The sequence below is a fragment of the Phocoena sinus genome, chromosome 3, assembly GCF_008692025.1.
Source record: "Phocoena sinus isolate mPhoSin1 chromosome 3, mPhoSin1.pri, whole genome shotgun sequence".
NCBI classification, from domain to species: domain Eukaryota; kingdom Metazoa; phylum Chordata; class Mammalia; order Artiodactyla; family Phocoenidae; genus Phocoena; species Phocoena sinus.
Genome location: NC_045765.1, coordinates 12,515,023 through 12,530,186, shown reverse-complemented (window position 1 = coordinate 12,530,186; position 15,164 = coordinate 12,515,023). Strand labels below are relative to the sequence as shown.

Genomic DNA, 15,164 nt, shown 5'->3' with positions numbered 1-15,164 from the left:
TGGGGGGTTTCCTTTCCTTTCCCCCCATCCTGGTCGAAAGGAAAACGGCAGATAGAGGGGCCCCAGGCCCCCAGCCCTGACCCAGGAGGGGGCAGCCAATACTGGGATACACCGACAGCAGCGTTTTCTGGGTGGCGGCTGCCGCCCCGTCCGTGATTGATATTGCATATGAAAACAGGAAGGCAGGGCGGGCGGAGCTAATGCCAGCCGCTGGGCCAGCACACGGCCTGGGGACTGGGACTGGGACTGGAGCTGGGGCTGGGCGACGGTGCCGGGGGCTCCGGGGGCTCGGAGGTGGGAGGCAGCGGCGGCGGCGGGAGGCTGTAGAAGCTGGCGTCCCCCGGCAGGACGCCAGCTGCCGGGGCGGGCAGGGGCCCGGCGAGGGCGCAGGGCGGACACTCGGCGGCGGCGGCGGCGGCAGGGGCCTGGCGGGGGGCGGCGCCCTCGCCCCCGCAGCCCCACGGCCCGTCCCACTGCCAGCAGCCGGCGGGTGGCGTCGGGGGCCGGGGCAGCGGTGTTGGCGGCGGCGGCGGCGGCGGCGCAGGGCTCCGGCTGCGGCGGGTGCGGAGGGCCGGGGCGCCCACCGGGGCCGGCGCTGTCCCTGCGGAGGCGAGAGGGGCCGTTCCGGGGAGATGCCGGCCCCGCCGCTGGACCCCGCTGGGGACCCTGCCCGCGCTCCCTCCGGGCTTTCAGGCACATGGAGGGCCTTATTGCTTCTGATCAGTGACAAGGGGTGGGCTTCTTCGGGTGCATCCCCCGCCTCTGGGCACTGGGCCCCTCCCCGTCACGGAGAGAGGACGGTCTGAGGAAGTCCCTCTGACTTCTGACCTATATCCCTGGTGCTACAGCTGCCACCTCTTGGGCTCCCTGGGATGGGCTGCTGGACTCCGGGCTGGGACGGGGTGGGAGGGGCGGCAGTGAGGCCTGTGGCTCTGCTCGGCACACGTGTGGCTGCAGCCCTGAACTCCCTGGGTGGGCAGCCTGAGCTCCACCTCCCAGAAAGGCCACCTCGAACAGCTGGGCTGCAGGGTGGGGACTTGCATAGAGGCCTGGGGGTCCAGTGCCCCCAGAGTGAGCTGGGTGTAGGGTCTCATGGGAGCAGGAGAGGCAGGACCAGGTGGTGAAGGGGCCTCCCTCATCTCTCCTGGCACTGGAGCATGGCAGGCCGTGCGAGGGGCACTGGGACGAGGGGCTTTGGCATCCCTCCCCAGGGGTGAGGAGGGTCAGGCACAGGGCTCCAGGCTCTCTGGGGTCCCGGAAAGACTGGGTAGGCTTTGACCAAGAGGCTCCATGTACCACATACCCAGGTCCCCAACCGGTACCGGGAGACTGGGCCTCCTCTGTGCCCTTCAGCCCCTCTCCCCAGGCCTGGACACCCCACCCCTATCCCCAAAGCCCAGCCCAGAGTCCCCACCCCCGAGTTAAAGCTTGTGACCTGAGCCTTCCTCTTCGGGCCGGGGTGTGTCCGGCTCCTCAGCTGCGGCCTCGTCTGCCGGCCCACTCCGCTGGGCTCGGCTACCACCACTGCCACCGCTGGGGGTCCCGTCCTGCCGGGCCTGCCCGCCCGCCCCGTTGGACCCGGCCTCAGCCCGGGCCCCGCCGAAGGGGAAGAGCTTGCTGGCGTGGAAGGCCTTGGGTGGCGAGTGGCTACGCTCTGGGTCCCGCCGGGTCTCGGGTGACTTGAGGAATTTGAAGCTGAGGAAGGCCGGCAGGCGGGTGTCACTGCCTGTGGGAGACGGGGCAGGGGGCGGCCGGGCAGTGAGGTTGGCCCCCGCGCCGGCCAGCGAGGATGCAGCCCCGGACGACAGGAACTTGCCCTGCAGTGGGATGATCTGCTTCAGCTTCATGACGTTGTTAGGTGCCAGCAGGGACCCCGGGCGCTTGGGCCGCTCCGGCCCATGGCCTCCTGCCGCCCCACTGCCCTTGGCCTTGGCCGAGGCCTTCTCTGGGGCAGCAGGGTCCAACCCGGAGCCCTCAGCCCGAGCTTCCTCCCGGCCACTGGCGTCGCGCTCCCTGCGGGCATGATGTTCTGCGTGGCGCTGGCGTTCCTCCTCCTCTCGCCTCCGCCGCTGCTGCTGCTGGTAGCGGTGCTGGGCCTGGCGCTCATGTCTCTGCGGGCAGAACGGGGCCATTATGGGGACACTGGGAAGAGCAGGCGGGCGAGCAGGCACCAAACCAGGCCCGGGCCCATGCCGGCGCTCTCCTGCGGAAGTTGGGAGAGATCCGAACGCTTCTTGGGTACCAGCTGCATCCCTGGACCCACCCTGGGGCTCTCTGCAGAAGTGGGGAGAGATCTAAACACATGGGGCACCAACTGCATCCCTGGACCCATGCCGGTGCTTTCTGAGGCCTGAGAAGAGAACGAACATTTACTGGCCACCGCCTCTGTCCCTGATCCCCTGCCAGACACCGTCTTAGGAATTGGGAGAGTGTAAACAAATATTGGGCCTCAGTGGTTCCCTGCTTTCTGGAGAACTGGTGAGACACAGAGCTGTGACTGCCCCATCCAGTGGCCGGTAGCCACACACGGCTTTGTCAATTTAAATAACTGCAAAGAAAAAGTCTGTTTCTCAGTGGCACCAGCCCCGTTTCAAGTGCTCGTTGGTCATCTGTAGTAAGGGGCTACATCGGCAGCACGGATATAGAACGTTTCCATCATCATGGAGAGCTCCATCGGTTGGCGCCAGTGAGCTCCCTGGCCTTCTCTGCAGCTTTCTGAGGAATGCGGCAGAGGCTTGGGTTTCTAGGAAGCGTCAGCTGTGTCTCTGGCCCCCAACAGGGCAATGCTGGGCAAGCTGGTGGATGACAGTTCGTGAGTGCCAACCTGGTGCTGGATGCCACCAGGATCCCAGAGGGGACCGGGCCCCTTTGGAACGCTAATTATTACACCAGGCTCTGAACACCCACCCTCCTGCTAAGGACTGGACGGCCAGCCAGGCTAGGTGGAGAAGCCCCACGGAGCAGAGACGTAAAGCGCACTCACCCCAGCCCACATACCTTGAAGGCCTCCCGGCGCTGGTACTCCAGCTTGGCCATCTCCTCAGCCACCCAGCCCGGGATGTCGGGGATGGCCACGTGGATGAGGTACTTGAGAAGCAGAGCGAAGTGCTGAGGTGACAGAGGAGGAGGCTGCAGGCACGGGGACACCCACTCGCCGCCTGGCTCCCCCAGCCCGGCCGCCAGCCCCACCTCAAGCACCACCACGGACACGATGGCCGCCTCGGGGCTGAGCCAGGGGAAGAGGCGCTGCAGCTGCCCACACTGGCCAATGAGATAGCAGTTGACTACGATTGCCAGGACGCCCATGACCTCCATCACCTTCTGCAGGGGGACAGGCGGGCTCAGGGGGTGCGCAGCCACCCTCCCCAGCACCCGCTCCTCCTTGGTGCACCCCGGCTCGGGGCCCTCAGCCCTCCCCCGACCTGCCACTGGCCAATGCTCTCCACCCGCTGCCCAAAGGGCCGCTGCAGCCCCGTGCACAGCTTGAGGGCGTCACTGCGGATCTCGATGAGGTTGTTGATGAGGGCGCAGAGGGCAGCCAGGGGGAAGGCAGACGAGAAGAGCACGACGTAGCCAAACTGCACAAACATCTCCTGGTAGTCCTGGAACGTGTCCTGTGGGCGGGCACCTGGGTGGGGCCTAGGGCTCTCCCTCCGCCCAGGACACCTCCTCCCTCGGACCACCTTCCTCTCCTCAAGCCCACCCCCCAGATTATTCTGCATGGACCCAGAGCTCCCCCTCGGGCAGGTTCCTGACCACATGAAGGGTCTCGTTATTCCCTCCCATCACCCCCAGGCCCTCCACCTCACTGCGCTGTGCCCCTCGGAGGGCCCGGCCCCTGCCCTCAGGCGCCCTCCTCACCTCGTATTTCTTCATACAGCTCTCGAGCTCAGCCTGGGTGAGCTGGGCCGAGTGTTCCTCCTCGGGTGGGTCGATCCAAGATGACCGGTTCTGCCGCCGCTGCTTCCGGGCTGAGTCACCCAAGCCCGGCTCTGGGTCTGGGCCCCCATCGGGGCCCTGGTCGCGGCCCTCACCTCTGGCCCGGCGGAGCAGGACAGCCGGGGGCTCCCGTTCAGGGCTGCTGGGAGCCCCCTCGGCCTCATCGTCCTCCTCGGCCAGCGTGAACACGCCAGCTTCCAGCCCCTTCTCCACCATGGTGGGGCTCCCCTCCTCCAGGAGGGCCTCCGGGCTTGGGCCCAGCCGCCGCCGCCCAGCCCCCCGCTCAGCAAAGCTGACCTTCTTCAGCCGAAGCCCGCAGTCCAGGAGGCCGCCCTCCTCGCCTTCCTCCTCCTCGTCCTCCTCCTCTTCGTCCTCCTCCTCCTCCTCGTCCTCCTCCTCCTCCCTGCCCCCCCGAGGCCCGTCCCCCACCTCCCCACCTTCCCCCGCTGGCCGACGCTCCATGGTGGCCTCCTCCTCCTCCTCAGGTGCCCCGCAGGCCCCACTGAGACACCTGCGGCCCCCCCCACCGCTGCTGCCACCGACACCCTCTTCAGCCTGGGCTTCGAGGTGGCGTGCAGGGCGCCGGAGGCTCAGTAGGCCAAGCAGGGCACGGGCCAGCTCCCAGGCAGCCCGCAGGCCAATCTCGCCACGGCCCAGCCGCCGGTACAGGTGCGGCTGCAAGACCTCTCGAACGTTCTGGAGGAACTGGCGGGTAATCAGCAGAGTGGCCAGCATCTGGGGGCAGGAAGGGGGTGGAGAGAGGCCACGTGGGGGGCGGGCGGGGCTCTGGGCACCGGGACAGGCTGCGGGGACTGGGCACCCGCCCTCCCGAAACACGCTTCCAGACACACCCTGAACCCAATTTGGATGTCCCTGGACACGGAGGCAACCCCAAATCGCAGCTGGGCAGGTCACAGCGCTCCTAGCCAATCTCCTGGGGAGGCCATGGCTTCCCTGCTTGCAGCACCGCCCAGGAGCTCACTCAGCTGGTGGCCAGGGCCTCCGGGGGCTCCTGCCGCCTGCACCCTGTCAGCGGAAGCCCATCCCTTCAGAGCATGCACCCTCGGCTTGGTGTGAGGCCCCCAGCATAGCCACAATGCCCACCCTGGCGAGGCCCCGAGGGCTCGCCACCTGCCAGTACTTTGGCCCGGGCCATGAGCAGGAGGCCCCGGAGGGAGAGGAGGAGAAGGCAGAACCGCAGGGCCGCGAGCGGGACCAGCACCGCCCAAAGCTGCCGCTCGAGGCTCTGGGACAGGGACAGGACGATCAGGAGCTGTGGAGGGACCGATGGACAGGTGGACATACAGATGGGGGGGGCGACAGGTAGAGAGAGGACACACAGACGGACAGAGAGGAGAGAAGGATGGAGGAGGGGGGGAGGGGCTGGAGAGCCCATGGACCCGTTGGGCCAGGTCTGGCCCCCCCACTGGCTGCCATGGGGGGCACTGCTTCAGGCCGGGGTCTTACCTCTTTCAGGCGCTCCATGTCCTTGAGGTAGAAGCCAATGTAGAAGAGGCTCAGGTATGAGTTGACGAATTGGAACTGTGGGAAGCAGGCAGGCGGGTGGTCACCCTGCCACCTCTGTCCCCAGGAGCTCCCGTGTATCCCCTGCAGAACCCCTGCCTGCCTGCTGGCCACCACTCACCAGGACAACCTTGATGATGAGGTGCTTCTCATAGGCGCTCTCCAGCCGGTAGTTCTCTGGGGGCCAAGGAGGCGAGTGAGGGGGTGGCCCAGACCGTCATGGGCGGCAGGCACACCCCGCAGGGCGGCGGGGCCCTTCCTCCTGGGGGGGTGGGCAGTGGGACCTCCCCTCGCAGGGCATACCCATGTCGTTGAGCCAGACGGCCAGCTTCTTGTAGCCCTCGGCGCTTGCACTGACCAGCAGGGCCAGCACGACTTTGGGCAGGAAGCGGGCGAGACGGGGCAGCCCCTTCACACTCAGCACCAGCTCCTGCAGGGGCAGGGCGTTCACAGGTCACCCCGGCAGCTGGGCTCAGCTCACAGCACACCTGGACAGGTGGCCGCCAGGTCGGGGCCAAGGCCAGGGCTAGGGGCTGGAGGTCACCTGCAGCTGGAAGCAGCCGAGCATGAGCAGGAACACACAGGCCAGGCAGGTGAGGCACAAGGGGAGACTCACAAGCAGCTGGAAAAGCAGCCGCTTCCAGGGCGGGTAGTAGAACTCCTCGGCCCGAGTCACGGGGCTGATGCGCCGCACGCCCTGGCAGAGGGTGGGGGCCCGGCCCAACGTGAGATCAGAGGGGCTGCCTCTGCCCTGCACCCTTCCCGACCCTTCGACCTCAGTGTCTCTTTGTCATGCTCTGCTACTGCGGTACCACCCCCGCCTAATGCACCCTTCCCAGCCCCTAAAAGCCAATTTCCCACCCCTCTCCCTTTGGGCATGGAGAGTCCCCCACTTGGCATACCATCTCGGACGCTGCAGCCCTACTTTCACCCCTCCCTTTGTTCTTGCAATGCTCCTCGCCCAGTGTGTTTTTTCTTTTTTTTTTAAACCCCATTCTCAAAGTCCCTGAACTCAGATCCCCCCTGACTGACCCTGAACTGGGGCCGTGGCTCCTCCACAGCTTCCCCGGGTGAGTCCAGCGTCCCCCACTTGTAGGCCAGCTCTGCTCCCCTCCGTTTCCACTCCTCCAAGAAGAGCGTTGACCAGACCACGTTGAAGAGGGCAAAGACCACGCAGGATACATCCCGGCTTGTCTGGGGGTGGCAGAGGAGGGCTGAAATGTTGGCTGGCCCAGTCCAGGGAGGAAGGTGTCTTGGGTGTCCCAGCCCCTGTGCAGTCCACACCCGGCACCTGATCAGCCTCTGTGAATGTGTACAGGACAGAGCCGAAGACCGCCGGGTACACCATCGCCGATGTGTAGAAACCCAGCCAGGCGAAGTACATGGCAATCTTCACGCCAAAGTAGTCGCAGATCTCATCTGCCAGGGACAGGGGTGTCCCAGTCAGCCCTGACTGTCTCCTGGGACCCCACCCCCACCCCCTCCCCCTGGCCGGACCACACCTAGAGGCTGGTTTTCACACACAGCCTGCACCCATGACTTCATGAGGCGGTTCAGGATGCGCTGCTCGTGGACTGGGAACACCTGCTGGATGATCCCGCGGGCCGCCAGTTCAGGGACTGTTGGGGGACAAGAACCCTTCTGCCTGTGCTGGGCCTGGCCAGCCCCCCTCGGCTGAAACCCAAGTCATAGCTTTTTGCCTGCTCTTAAACTCGCAGAGGCTCTTCCCAGGAGAGGAGTTCTTGGTGGAAGGAATATCCGGTTCTTCCTCAAAATTTGGGAGGTGCAGGGGAAGGAGGGGAAGGGTGCAGGAAACCTGAGAAGGTGGGAGCCCAGTGGGGAATCACTTTTTTTTTTTTTTTTGGCCACACCGCACGGCTTGCGGGATCTTAGTTCCCCGACCAGGGATCGAACCCGGGCTCCCTGCAGTGGAAGTGTGGAGTCCTAACCACTGGACCACCAGGGAATTTCCCTGAACCACTTTTTTTTTTTTTTTTTTTTTTTTGTGGTACGCGGGCCTCTCACTGTTGTGGCCTCTCCCGTTGCGGAGCACAGGCTCCGGACGCGCAGGCTCAGAGGCCATGGCTCACGGGCCTAGCTGCTCCGCGGCATGTGGGATCTTCCCGGACCGGGGCACGAACCCGTGTCCCCTGCATCGGCAGGCGGACTCTCAACCACTGCGTCACCAGGGAAGCCCTGAAGCACTTTTTTAAATAGAGCTATTTGGCCTCAGCTCATTGCTCCAAATGTCTGAGGAATGGTGCAAAGCTGGCATTAGAAGGTGAACTTGCAGCGGCTCGTTTCCTGGAGGGGAAACTGAGGCCCAGGGCTGCACCACACAGTACGCGGAGTGCTGTCCATGGTTCTGCCCCTACCTTATCCCAGACCCAGAGAAGGATTTCTCCCGGACCTGCCTCCGAGGGGACAAGCCCCACCCCTTTGCTGAGGCCACGCCCCTTCAGCTCATTGATTGATCTCCAGGCCCCGCCCAACTCTTCAGTAGCCCCTGATTGGTTGCATCTAGGCCTCACCTTCCTAACCCTCCTACTTTGATAGCTGTCCTCTAAGAGCCCCAGCCAACTCCCCACATATGATTGGAAGGTTGGGACCGCCTCACTCACTGATTGGCTGGTCCTCCAGAAAGCGCACATTGTGCAGTGCCTCTCCCTGCTTGGCACGGAGGTTCTGCAGCCAGAAGCGGATGATGCTCTGGCGCTCCTGCAGGGGACAGGGCGTGAGCACAGGGAGCAGCCGCCCATGGGCTAAGAATGTGCGCTGGGGGCCAGAGCCGGCCGCACCTGGGAGGTGAAGAAGCGCAGCTCACTCTCCACGTTCTCGTAGATGAAGTCCTCCTCGCAGGAGAAGCTGCGGGTGCCCCCGCCAAACTCAGTCTTCACTGCTTTGCGCAGACCCAGCTCGTCGGCCCCTCTGAGTAGGCTGCAGGAAGGGCAGGGGAGGTGGGATCAAGGGGAGACACTGGCTCACCATCCTGGAACTAGGGATGGTGTACCTGGTGGCCGTCAGGGACAAATGCGGGGTGGCTGGACCTCGCAGTTGGTCCATGGAAGGGCGGGGAGCTGAGTAGCAGGGTCAGCGAGAGACCAGGGACAGGGACTCGCCTCTCATACGTGGCGGTGACGAAGAAGGCGTAGGCACGCGTGTGGCGATGGTGGCGGACTTGCACGATGAGCTCGGGGATGCCCACGCGGATGTGGTTCAGCAGCCATAGCAGCGTGTGGTCATCGGTCGTGTCTGCCAAGGGGCACAGGGACCGATAGCTCTTGCCACGGGTGGTCTAAGGCCTCCTGCAGACTCCTACTCAGGGGAGCCCAGCTCAAGGGAGCTCACTCTGGACCCTGGGGGGATGGACACAGGTACCTGGGAAGGTCATCAACACGTCGCAGTTCTCCGTGGGCACCGTCTTCATCCATGCCTTGTGGGACACCAGGTACCGACCCACCTGCAAGAGCCGCTTCCCAAAAAGCTTATCTGGGGAGCAGGCAGGGCAGGCTGGGGTCAGGCCATTCCCGGATCAGAACCCTGGCCTCCAGTCTTGGTCCCTCCAGCCCTTGCCCCCGATCACACACTTGCCAGGGCTCCTCGGCTCTCAGCTTGGCATTCAAGGCCCTGCGAGCTCTGGCCTTGGGTTGTTTCCTTCCCTCCACGTCCTTGCACGAGCCAGGCCCTTCTCCAGGAATGCCCTTCCCCCAGGTCCTCTGTTACAAATCTTACTCATTCTTGAGGCCCAGCTCCGCCTCCAAAACCACAATCGATGGGGCGCTCACTAGCAGATCTGAGCGCCTCACCACATTATGTCAGTGCGTCCTCATAGCTGGGCGCGGTTCTTACCCCCATTTCACAGGCGAGGAAACTGAGGCCCAGAGCATTTAAGTCACGCGCCCAAGGTCACACAGTCGAGCAGGGATTCGAACCCAGGACTGTACGATTCTGTAGCCTCTGTGGAGAGGCTCTCTCAAGCGCATCACTGCTCGGCAGCGATCCGGTAGCCCAAGGGGTGACTGGGCTCAGCCCCGGGCTGGGGTTCTAGGAGGGGCGTGTCGGTGTCTCTGCGCTGGGAGCCCCCACCCGCAGCACCGTCCCAGCCGCGCCCGCCCGGCCGCAGGCGCTGTGCCGGAGGAGCGGGCCCCTCGACTGGACTCCAGACCGGGACCGCTGACTCCAATCCCCTCCCCGTACAGCCGCCGCGAACACCCCAGGCACCTGCCACTCTGTCAGATCCAGGCGCTGCACACATACCCAGAACTCCGGACGCCGGGGCTGCAGGCTCGCCGTCCGGCGGGGGCCTCTTGCCACGCTCACCCTCCAGGGACATGCCCCCGGCGCCGGAGGCAGTTTCGGCCATTGCGAGGGCAGGGCAGGTCAGGGGCTGCGGGCGGCTCAGGCGCTGGGGGACCGCGGGCTCATGGGGCGGGTGCAGCCACGGAGCGCGCCAGAGGAGGAGACAAAGGCCGCGCCCGCCCGCGCCGGCTGCCGTCCCCGCGTGCCCGAGCGCTGCTTCTCGTCCCCGCCCGCGCCGAACCTCGATTCTCCTTCCCGGCCCCGGACACGTCTTTCTCTGGTTCTCGACTCCGCCCGTGTTGTTTTCTGGGTTTCGTTCTTGCCCGCCCACCTCGCTCTCTGGTGCTCGTTCCCGCCCGCACCGAATGTGCGTTCTCTTCCCGGTCCCCGCCCGCCCCGGGCCTGGATTCTCCGCTTCGGAGCCTTAGTTTCGCCATCGGTTTGGAATCTGAGATGCAGGTCCTGCCTTATGACCTTAGCACATGCTGTTTAGCTACCTAGGTCACTCTTCACGCCCTCTTTGTCCAGTTAACCCCTGCACCCTTCAGGATGTAACGTCCTCAGGGAGGACCCGGTAGAGTTATCAAGTTTAGCAAATAAAAATACAGTCCTCCTAGTTAAATGTGAATTTCAGATAAATGAATAAATTTTTAGTATATCCCAAATATTGCATGGAACATAGTTATACTAAAACGTTACTCCTTGTTTATCTGAAATCTACATTTAACTGGGTGCCCTGTATTTTGCCTGTCACCCGGACCCCCTGACCATCCTGTGTAGCCTCCTCCGTTAGACTGACAGGCCAGCGAGGGCAGGGACCCAGACTGATTCTTAGCGGTCACACGGTAGGCGTTTGATGTATACTTTTGACAGATGGAACAACTCGGAGACTGTCGCCCGTCTTTTACAAATGAAAAAACTGAGCAGGGCGAGGCGTGAGGTCATTAGAACTGTGTCCTGTTCCCGTCTTCCCGAAGTACAGGCGGGCTGCCCGCTCTCTCCGTCCAAGAACCAGAAAATTAGCCGCGAGAAAACACCCCCGGAGACCCCGCCCATCTGGTGCCTGGAATTCCACCATCTGCGCTTTATTTCGCGAGCCGGCGCTGTCCTGGGTTAACCTGAAAGTAATCTTTGAGACTCCCCTTTCTGGCTTCCGGGGAGCCAGAGACAGACCGGACACTCAACTCTGCAGGAGCAGACCTGGGCCAGAGTAGCCCAGAAGGGAAAGAAGACTGTGCTGGGGGTCCTTGGGAGGTTTCCTGGCGGAGGGGGACCTTGGAGCTAGGCACTGAGGCAGAGTTTGTCAAATGAAGAAGGGTATCCGAGGCCGAGGGTACGGCGGGAGGGAAAGATGGGGAGGGGCGAGAAACTGTAGAGTTACGAGAAAACAAGTAGAAGTCTTCCCAGAAATTTTGACAAGATTTTCCCAGAGCCAATGCGTAGGTCCCCCGGAACTCATCACTCCCGCCACTGAGATGCTCTTGCTTCGGCTCAAACACTCGCCTCTATAATTCCCACTGCTCTATGCCAAGCCCTGTCCTTACTTCCACCTCTCACTTCCGGTGTCTAGGATCCCGGCCGCTCTAGGATCCTAAAAATTCTGTCTAATGTTGCCGGTGGAACACCCTTTCACTGCACCCCGGCGTGCGAGCCCCCTGCCTCTTTCCCTGGCATCAGCCAGTAGAAGCGAAGATCTTCAGTGGGTGGGCGGTACGTCTTCTAAGGGGCCCAATGGTAATCGAGAATCGTTGAGAGCTTTACCAGTCGTGCCGCGGGGTGGGCGGGGCTTCCTGCCTGGACTTGCAGACTCCCGGGCTGGGTGAGCAGGCGTGTCGCTGGTTGCGAATCCATGTGGCGGGGATTGTGGACCCTGGTAGCCCGGGCGGCACGTGGGCCTCGCAGGTGGGGCGACCTGGGGAAGGGGTGTGACAGCGTAGGGCGCTACTTGGGCCCCAAACCCTCTCCCTGGGATCTGGGGGCGCAGTTCCCTGCGGCAGAACCACCTTTCCCCTTCTTCCAGGCCCCAATCTGTCCATCCCCCTGCCGCAGAGCCCACATCTGGGTCAACTTCTGCTCTCAGAGATCGCAATCCAGTCATCTTCCGGCCTCAGACCCTCCAGTCTGTCCATCCCCCAGCCGCAGAACTTCCACTTGGGTCAGCTCCCGACCATCGAGCCCACTATCCACCTGCCACTCTGACGGCAGAACTTCTCAGATGCACTGACTGACTCTCCTCCTCTCCAGTCCCAGACCGTGCACGCGCCAGGGCAGTGGCGCCCCGGCCCCCGGTTCCGGAGCCACTGTCTTCGCGCTGAGCTCCGGCCAAGGCCGCTGCGGCATCGCGGTGATCCGAACCAGCGGCCCCGCCAGCGGCCAGGCCCTCCGGAGCCTCACGGCCCCCCGGGACTTACCCCCGGCCCGCAAAGCCTGCCTGCGCCTGCTCAGCGACCCCCGCTCTGGGGAGCCTTTGGACCGCGCGCTGGTGCTTTGGTTCCCGGGTGAGGGGCTCCAGATCCAGAACCGCATGTAGCTCCGATGACCCAGCTTCCTCCTTCCAGGCGTTGCCCAGGCTGTATCCTCCTGACACCTATCTCCTCAACGTACTAGGTCCCCAGAGTTTCACGGGTGAGGATTGTGCGGAGTTCCACGTGCATGGAGGCCCGGCTGTGGTGAGTGGTGTCCTGCAGGCCCTGGGTGAGTCTACAGCCTTGGGTTTGAGGTATGGCTATGTCGGTGGGCCTAGGTAGGGGCCAGGGGGGCTCAGGACCCTGGACCTTCCCGTAGGCAGTGTGCCAGGGCTGCGGCCTGCGGAGGCAGGCGAGTTCACCAGGAGGGCGTTCGCTCTCGGGAAGCTGAGCCTGACCGAGGTGGAGGGGCTGGCGGATCTGATCCATGCAGAAACAGAGGCACAGCGGCGACAGGCCCTGAGGCAGCTAGATGGGGAGCTGAGCCATCTCTGCCGCGGCTGGGCCGAGACCCTCACTAAGGCAAGTACACCATTCGCTCATACCTTGCCTCAGAGACCCTACCTAACCATCTCCTATATTAGCGCTTCCTGTCTATAAGCCTCCAGTCTGACCCCTTATGTCGGGCTGGACCTGGGCATATTGAGGGGTAGGTTTCTGTGTGATCACACTATCCACCCCTCCCTCCCTCAGGCTCTGGCCCACGTGGAGGCCTATATTGATTTTGGTGAGGATGACAATCTAGAAGAGGGCATCCTGGATCGAGGTGGGTCTGCCTGCCTGGAGGGGTGGGAGGTGGGGACATTTGGCATCTCAGCCCCCCGAGGCCTCCTTACTCCCTCTCCTTTCCTACATCCACAGCTGACAGTGAAGTGCGGGAGCTGGAGGTGGCACTGGGCGCACATCTTCGAGATGCCAGGCGCGGACAGAGGCTCCGCTCAGGGGCTCATGTAGTGGTTGCGGGACCTCCCAACGCCGGCAAGAGCAGCCTAGTGAACCTGCTCAGTGCGTGGTCAGGGGGCGGGGCCCAGGGCAGGGGGCTAGGAGCGGGCGGGGTGGGGGTGGGTGGCTACCGAGCTTTCAGGGATGGGGAAGGGGCCAGGGAGGTCGAGGAAAAGGTCCAGCGCGGGGCTTCCCTGGTGGTGCAGTGGTTGAGAGTGGCCGATGCAGGGGACGCGGGTTCGTGCCCCGGTCCGCGGAGCGGCTGGGCCCGTGAGCCATGGCCGCTGAGCCTGCGCGTCCGGAGCCTGTGCTCTGCAACGGGAGAGGCCAAGGCAGTGAAAAAGGTCCAGCCCGGGGGTGGGGGTGGGGGTGGGGGTGGGGGTGGGTGGAGTCTTGGGGGAGGGGCTCCCTTATCTCCATTCCTTCCCCTTCCTCTGACCCCACCCCCAGGCCGGAAGCCTGTGTCCATCGTATCCCCGGAGCCCGGGACCACCCGAGATGTGCTGGAGACCCCCGTGGACCTGGCCGGGTTCCCGGCGCTGCTGAGCGACACGGCGGGGTTGCGGGAGGGCGTGGGCCCTGTGGAGCAGGAGGGCGTGCGGCGCGCCCAAAAAAGGTGGGCAGGCAGGGCGGTGGGAGGGAGAAACGGGGCCCTTCCTCTGCTGTTTCAACCGGTTGCATTTATTTTTCATTCTTCCTTAATGAGGAAAGGCTACTAAGCCCCATTAAGTGGGGGCCCAGCTATCTAGGGAGGGCAGCTTTTTAAGTTCGGCCTCTGCCCCTGCCCCTGCCCAGTGCTCCTAATTGCTCAACTCTGAGGTCCACGCTCCGTTTTCCCGCTTCGCCAGGCTGGAGCAGGCTGACCTCATCCTGGCCGTGCTGGATGCTTCTGACCTGGCCTCTCCGTCCAGCTGCAACTTCCTGGACACCGTTGTCATGCCTGCGGGAGCCGGGAGCCCAAATGGGCGCAGCCAGCGCCTCCTGCTGGTGCTGAATAAGTCGGACCTGCTGCCAGCTGGGGGCCCAGATCCCAGTGCTGACCTGCCCCCTTACCTGTTGCTGTCCTGCCTGACTGGTGAGGGGCTGGATGGCCTCCTGGAAGCGCTGAGGAAGGAGCTGGCTGCATTGTGAGCCCCCCTTGCCCGCTGGGCAACCTGCCTCTGTCCAAGTTCAGGGGCTGAGCCACTGGCTTTGGGCACGAACCTACCCTGCCAGCTCAGTTTTTGTATCTAAAAAATGGGTGTGATTATCCCTCACCCCTTTGAATGTTGAGAGAGACCCCATCCTTTGTCCCTTCCAGGTGTGGGGACCCATCCACAGGCCCACCACTTCTGACACGGGCGAGGCACCAGCATCACCTCCAGGGCTGCCTGGATGCCCTTGGCCACTACAAGCAGGCGAAAGACTTAGCCCTGGCGGCCGAAGCACTTCGGGTTGCCCGAGGGCACCTGACCCGCATCACCGGCGGAGGGGGCACCGAGGAGATCCTGGATATCATCTTCCAAGACTTCTGCGTGGGCAAGTGAGGGGGCGGCCAAAGCTCAGACCCAGGCTGGGTGGACACCCAGAAGCCTTGAGGCATCAGGGAACAGCTTAGGCCAAGTGTGAGTCTCAGCCCCTAGGGGAAGAACTTGACCCTAAACGGTGAAGCTTCTGTTGCTGGTTGTAACCAAGCCACAGCTGTCCAGATTCCCTAGCAGGGACTTGCTGGGGGTTCAGGCCCAGGAGTGGGGCTGAATGGAGGTCTCTTTTGACACCTGATAATGGGGAACTAGGAGTGGAGCGTTGGGCTGGAGGTCAGAGGGTCTCAGGGGTCTTTGTTTCATAGTTTTTAACTTATTTTGCATATACCAAAGGAATGTAAAAAACTCAGGTGATCCGGAAACATTTAAACACCCCCTCGCTGGGGTCACAGCTTAGCTTGTATACTTCCAGAACTTTCTCTGCATGTTTGCGTACTTGGGACTACATCTATAAAGTATGTTGTATCTTGTA

General features: G+C 63.4%; 2 protein-coding genes across 5 annotated transcripts; one reads left to right on the top strand and one right to left on the bottom strand.

The window, feature by feature from the left end:
* Positions 1 to 95: 95 nt before the first annotated feature.
* On the bottom strand, positions 96 to 10,028 carry ANO8 (anoctamin 8). Its single transcript, XM_032626756.1, has 18 exons — positions 9,721 to 10,028; positions 8,842 to 8,952; positions 8,583 to 8,715; positions 8,262 to 8,400; positions 8,085 to 8,181; positions 6,966 to 7,082; positions 6,755 to 6,882; positions 6,496 to 6,657; positions 6,008 to 6,160; positions 5,767 to 5,893; positions 5,585 to 5,640; positions 5,407 to 5,481; positions 3,862 to 4,674; positions 3,423 to 3,614; positions 3,190 to 3,321; positions 2,998 to 3,108; positions 1,436 to 2,111; positions 96 to 601 (listed from the first exon to the last, which is right to left on the bottom strand). The coding sequence occupies exons 1-18, from the start codon at positions 9,824 to 9,826 to the stop codon at positions 198 to 200; spliced, it is 3,732 nt and encodes a 1,243-aa protein (XP_032482647.1). The 5' UTR covers positions 9,827 to 10,028; the 3' UTR covers positions 96 to 197.
* Positions 10,029 to 11,484: 1,456 nt separating this feature from the next.
* On the top strand, positions 11,485 to 15,164 carry GTPBP3 (GTP binding protein 3, mitochondrial). 4 transcript variants are annotated; one of them, XM_032629098.1, is made up of 10 exons: positions 11,485 to 11,664; positions 11,783 to 11,917; positions 12,007 to 12,260; positions 12,370 to 12,456; positions 12,547 to 12,749; positions 12,921 to 12,993; positions 13,089 to 13,232; positions 13,620 to 13,785; positions 14,018 to 14,244; positions 14,470 to 14,642. In XM_032629098.1, the coding sequence occupies exons 1-10, from the start codon at positions 11,612 to 11,614 to the stop codon at positions 14,502 to 14,504; spliced, it is 1,377 nt and encodes a 458-aa protein (XP_032484989.1). In that variant the 5' UTR covers positions 11,485 to 11,611; the 3' UTR covers positions 14,505 to 14,642. The 4 variants fall into 4 exon arrangements, with proteins under 4 accessions (XP_032484989.1, XP_032484990.1, XP_032484987.1 ...); XM_032629096.1 differs by having other exon boundaries at positions 11,488 to 11,664; positions 14,018 to 14,296; positions 14,470 to 15,164; XM_032629099.1 differs by lacking the exon at positions 14,018 to 14,244 and having other exon boundaries at positions 14,470 to 15,164.

Excerpts from the sequence above, each read along its gene's own strand:
- GTPBP3 (XM_032629096.1), top strand. The coding sequence starts at position 11,612 with ATGTGGCGGGGATTGTGGACCCTGGTAGCCCGGGCGGCACGTGGGCCT. Across the intron at positions 12,457-12,546 it reads TGGTGTCCTGCAGGCCCTGG|GCAGTGTGCCAGGGCTGCGG; the intron begins GTGAGTCTACAG and ends ACCTTCCCGTAG. Across the intron at positions 13,233-13,619 it reads CAGCCTAGTGAACCTGCTCA|GCCGGAAGCCTGTGTCCATC; the intron begins GTGCGTGGTCAG and ends CCCCACCCCCAG.
- ANO8 (XM_032626756.1), bottom strand. The coding sequence starts at position 9,826 with ATGGCCGAAACTGCCTCCGGCGCCGGGGGCATGTCCCTGGAGGGTGAG. Across the intron at positions 7,083-8,084 it reads TCTGGAGGACCAGCCAATCA|TCCCTGAACTGGCGGCCCGC; the intron begins GTGAGTGAGGCG and ends GTCCCCCAACAG. Across the intron at positions 2,112-2,997 it reads AGCGCCGGGAGGCCTTCAAG|AGACATGAGCGCCAGGCCCA; the intron begins GTATGTGGGCTG and ends TTCTGCCCGCAG.